General features: G+C 40.9%; 1 protein-coding gene across 1 annotated transcript; it reads left to right on the top strand.

Annotated features, from left to right (window-relative positions):
* The first annotated feature begins 252 nt into the window (after positions 1 to 252).
* On the top strand, positions 253 to 2772 carry LOC122042856 (probable pectinesterase 55). Its single transcript, XM_042603204.1, has 6 exons — positions 253 to 259; positions 432 to 573; positions 1465 to 1624; positions 1998 to 2201; positions 2297 to 2520; positions 2616 to 2772. The coding sequence occupies exons 1-6, from the start codon at positions 253 to 255 to the stop codon at positions 2770 to 2772; spliced, it is 894 nt and encodes a 297-aa protein (XP_042459138.1).
* Positions 2773 to 5480: the final 2708 nt, after the last annotated feature.

Here is a 5480-nt window from a genome sequence, read left to right as displayed (position 1 = left end):
TTATTATTAAATAAATTTTTATTTATTTAATAATAACAATGATAATATCTTTAAATTCATGTAATAATTTAAATATTTAAGAAGATCCTTAATTAGACCTCTTTTACTGCCAAAGATAAGGAAATAAAATAAAATAAAATAATGATATAAAAAGTGAATCCTTTTTTTTCGATATATAAATGGAATAATTAATTTCGATTAATGTACATAAGGAAAGAAAATAGAAATAATATTTATTCAAACTGAAAATGAATGTTCTGTAATTTTTATATACATTATACTTTCCATAAACTAAAATTATTATAAAAATTGAAATCTCAACCAAAAATTCTATATATGCATGCCATAGAATCTTTCCATACCTCGTATCTTCATCATGTATTTCATATTGTTCTCATTTCTGTTGATTCTGAGTTCTTGTGTATGCACAGATGGAGCTGCTTCAATTACAAAAACCATCGTTGTTGATCAGAAAGGACATGGAAACTTCAAGTCGATTCAAGCTGCCATTAATTCAATTCCTGACGGCAATAAAAAATGGATTCAAATTCATGTTAACCAAGGGATTTACAGGTATTGTTTCCTATTGAATTTTTCCCCCTTTCTTTCTTCTTTTCTGTCCTCCTTTATTTTTCCCTTCCTTGCCACGCGCTCACGAAATCTCTCCACGTGTCCCACATACTCTCCTCTCCTCTCTATTGAATTCCTTATTTTTTCTAAGTCTCTTTTATTATATTGTCAGGGTAACTTCTGTGTGCGGGAATCACACCGACGGAGTGTGATAGATACTCTTGAACTGTTGAACATAGAGTATAAATCGATATGCTTTTTGCTTCCTCTTCTTTCCTTGCTATTCATCTAAGTAAAATAAGTGTGCAGACTTCTCGACCATCTTCCTTTCGTATGTTAGTTTTCTAAACCCTTATGTATTATATGCATGAAAAATGATAAATAGAATCTTAAAGAAAAATTCAAGGATAGACACATCAAGTGATGGACCCATAAAAAATGAAAATGGTGGATCTTGAACTTTTTACTAAGATTTTTTTTTCTTTAAGTATCATTTCTCTATATGCATAAATGACATTATAAGAATTACTTTAATTAGATGTTAAAGCATTGCCATTAATTAGTCTCCAGCATAGACTTGTAATTAACTGCATTTACTTGTGTGCTTTATGCCACTAAAGGAATTATATGGTCTATATTTATAGACAAAACTAGTATGAAGGCCAATATGACAGTAATTAATTCTTGTTATTGACCAATTAGAAGTTGAGAACAATTACTCTCAACTTTGCATAGGTGATATATAGGCTAGAGAACAGAAGGGGCTTCCATCTAAACTCCTCTTCAATTTTGTGCATAAATATGTCACTTCTTTTTCTTTTAAAAAATGCTTATAAGTTTATCGAAATTTATATCGTAGTGTAGTTGATATACTTTATTTTTGATATCTTATAGGGAAAAGGTTAACATACCAATGAAAAAGTCATTTATTGTGCTCCAAGGTGAAGGTGTTAGCAAGACTAGAATAGAGTGGAATGATCGTGGAGATACCATGAATTGTGCGACCTTCAGGGTATTTGCCAATGATTTTGTTGCTCGCGATATTGCATTTGTGGTGAGAATTCTGTATAAATCTCAGTAAATTAGGTCAAACTAGAGAGTGGCTTGATCGAATTGGACTTATAATCAGAAATAACTAAGACAAACTAATTGGTTGAACTTCAACAAAAAAAAAACTAAAAATGCAGTCTCCTAATTATCAAATCAAGTTATATGTCTTGGATTAAATTCCATTGCATCTAATCACAGGGGGAGTATTGATTAACTAGTCCAATTGCACAATTAGTTCAATAATACACATTTTGAGTATAAATGTCACATTTATATGGTAGCCAATATAAATGTAAACTTCAATACAAATTTTGGGCAAATTTCATAACACAAAACTATTCATGGTAATAATGTAAACTTCATCTCTTTCTTTACAGAATTCATTTAAGCAACCGAGTGGTGGACCTTATCAAGTAGCAGAGGCAGCTCTAGTAGGGGGAGATAGGAACTCCTTCTACAGGTGTTCTTTCATTGGCTACCAAGACACCTTGTGCGATTACCTTGGCCGACACTTTTTTAGCGATTGTTGGATCGAAGGTGCTGTCGATTTTATTTTTGGCTCTGCACAATCCATGTATAAGGTAATTCACCTCTTAACAACCAACAACTGAAAAGTTGTTGTAGGTTGAGCTAATCAAGTCGACACTACATCAGATTTGTATCATGTTACATGCAGAGTTGTGTTCTAAATTCGATCGGATCAGGTTGGCTGACTGCCAATTCTAAGTCGAACAAAAGTAGTCCAACCGGGTTCGTGTTCAAGTTTTGCACCATTCGCGCCTCGGGCAAGACCTACCTCGGAAGACCATGGAACGAATGGTCCACTGTGGTTTTCTACAAGACATACATGCCGGCCAATATTGTACCCGAGGGTTGGGCAGCATGGGGTTCCTCAGATCAGTAAGAAATTCTTACTTGATGTTTGATATAATAAATGACACTATTGTTCAATTTTTATCTAGGAATGAATTTATCGGCTTCTTTTTGTTTCTCAGGAGCAAGACAACTTATGTAGAAGAAGGTTGCACGGGACCAGGCTCATCTAAGTCAAGAAGAGTAAGTTGGTTAAAGAAACTTTCTGGAGAACAACTTTCTCACTTCACTGACAACAGATTCATTGGCCCTGATGACTGGCTGTCTCAACAGCCATAAAATTGTTGATTCTTAGACTAGAAAATAGCAATGGTTGAGAGAAGAAATTAATGATTCAATAGAACAGTGAAACAAAGAAATTATACTCAAACAAAGGTCAATGACACTCTTTACCATTGATTATTTTTTTTATAAAAATTATCATATTACACTTCCTATAGTAACATATTTTATAAATGTCATTATATTATAAATATATTAATCTAAACTTTTCCTTCCATCCGATCATTTCCTTCCCTCTCCCACCTCTTCTTGGTTCGTTTTCTTTCCTCTATCCCTCTATCATCGCTAGGTTTCTTCCATCTCCCAACCCTTCTTTCCTTTTCTCTTTGCAACGCAACCGGATTCTTCCCTTTCCACCGCAAGCAAGGAGAGGCTCAAAGGTAATTGATCCTGTCCGGAATCTGAGTCAGACGAAGGTCGGATGAGATGTCATTGGTGTTACCGGATAGGCGATTGGGACACCCCTAGCGTATGTGCCCAGGAAAGAGGACCCCCACATGGGGATGACGGACGACAATGATTAAGTCGACTCTGCTTAGGCTCTGCACACACTCAGACAAGCACACTGAATGTTAGAGACTATAAACCAGGGAAAAAATCCCCGACACAGGTCTTCCGACGCTCAAGTCAAGTACTTTTTCCCAGAAGAATAGTGTATGAAGGGAAAAAATTATAGAAGACAAGTGAGAATGTGCGCGTACCTGCTCAAGGGAGATGACCTCCCTTTTTATACGACCGTGCGTACCTCTGGAGCTTGATCGATGTCAGAGAATGTCGGGTGCCAGGGCCTGTCGGGTGATGGAGGATGCGTGACACTCTCTTATGGACTGAAAGAAGGTTCCACTCGCAGATGATAGCAGACCATTGGAACATTCCCTAACATCTGGCAGTTATTCTTTGATAGGCGATAACGATTCCCTGACATTGTTGTCACCTAATGAATTTTGTCCTACCCGGGTTTAGCTATGAGCAGATTGGGATGGCCGTTAGGATGTAGCGTATGACCCAAGTCTTGATGAGGGAGACGAGCTGCGATGAGGGTCCCCTCTTTCACGAAAAATATAGAACCGCCACATCAGCGGCCCCCTTAGAGTCGGTCCCACGGATATGGAGGGAGGTAAATGCAGGTACACAGCTGAAAGCTTATGGCCGGGACACTAACCCCAAGCAATGACACCCCGAGGATCGAACCCTGGACCTCTCTGTCACGAAATCATGCGCCCCTAGCTGTGCTACGCCTTGGGGACGAGGGTCCCCTCTTTCACGATTGGAGTACTGAAGGGTCAGCCGGGAGATGTCTAACTGAAAGTACCAGGCCTATCTATGCATATCGGGTTGAGGGAACCAGACCAGTCGAGGAAGGTCAGGCCTTACTCCAAGCTACGTGTTATGTCTCTACTTTGGGCTCCTGATCTGTCAATACCCGACCGGGAATTATGCGGTTGATGACGTCAGGTGGTTTAACTCCTTTTTTCCCCTAACTACTGACTGTCACGCCCCCTTGACTTCTGACTGTCACGTCTCCTTGACTTCTGACTGCCACGCCCCCTTGACTCCTAACTGCCTGACCTTATCGGACCCCACCTTTATGCACTATGTCACAAACCTCCCCTCCAAGTCTAGTCAAAGGAGGCTTAGGTCCGACGCAGGTCTTCCGACGCTCAAGTCAAGTACTTTTTCCCAGAAGAATAGTGTATGAAGGAAAAAAAATTATAGAAGACAAGTGAGAATGTGCACGTACCTGCTCAAGAGAGATGATCTCCCTTTTTATACGATCGTGCGTACCTCTGGAGTTTGACCGATGTCAGAGAATGTCGGGTGCCAGGGCCTGTCGGGTGATGGAGGATGTGTGGCACCCTCTTATGGACTGAAAAAAGGTTCCACTCGCAAATGACAGCAGGCCATTGGAATATCCCTGACATTTGGTAGTTATTCTTTGACAGGCGGTTACATTTCCCTGGCATTGTTGTCACCTGCGCCTTCTGTCCCACCCGGGTTTAGCTACGGGCAGCTCAGGATGGCCGTTAGGATGTGGCGCATGGCCCAAGTCTTGATGAGGGAGATGAGCTACGACGAGGGTTCCCTCTTTCACACTTGGAGTACTGAAGGGTCGGCCGAGAGCTGTCTAACTGAAAGTACCAGGCCTGTCTATGTAGATCAGGTTGAGGGAACCAGACCAGTAGAGGAAGGTCAGGCCTTACGCTAGGTTACATCTTATGTCTCGCTCTGGGCTCCTAATCTGTCAGTACCCGACCGGGAATTATGCAGCAGATAACGTCAGGTGATTTAACTCCTTCTTTCCCTAACTGCTGATTGTCACGTCCCCTTGACTTCTGACTGTCATATCCCCTTGACTTCTGACTAACATGTCCCCTTGACTCCTGACTACCTTGCCTTATCGGACCCCACCTTTATGCACCGTATCAGTAATTGTATTTCTTATTTCTTCCCTTTCCGTAGCACTACGCACAGCCTCGCTAGGTGACGAGTAGCCACTTTGTGTCCGGTTGCACTCGAGGGGGTCACAGCCTCACCATGAAGCGAGCAGTTGCTTTGTGTGCACTCGCACTCGAGGGGACTGTAGCCTCACTAGGCCACTGGTTCACTAGAGGTTGATTCTCAAATGACTACACGCAATAGGGCCAATGCCTCGCCACAAAACCCATTCACAAAAGGTCGCACACGAGGGGGTCGTTGCCGAGCAG

Source organism: Zingiber officinale, chromosome 1B (assembly GCF_018446385.1).
Source record: "Zingiber officinale cultivar Zhangliang chromosome 1B, Zo_v1.1, whole genome shotgun sequence".
Classification (NCBI taxonomy): Eukaryota; Viridiplantae; Streptophyta; class Magnoliopsida; order Zingiberales; family Zingiberaceae; genus Zingiber; species Zingiber officinale.
The sequence above is the reverse complement of the archived record's forward strand: the minus strand, read 5'-3'. Positions and strand labels throughout refer to the sequence as shown.

Coding starts and splice junctions, on each gene's coding strand:
- LOC122042856 (XM_042603204.1), top strand. Junction 574..1,464: donor GTTAACCAAGGGATTTACAG/GTATTGTTTCCT, acceptor GATATCTTATAG/GGAAAAGGTTAACATACCAA. Junction 2,202..2,296: donor CTGCACAATCCATGTATAAG/GTAATTCACCTC, acceptor TGTTACATGCAG/AGTTGTGTTCTAAATTCGAT.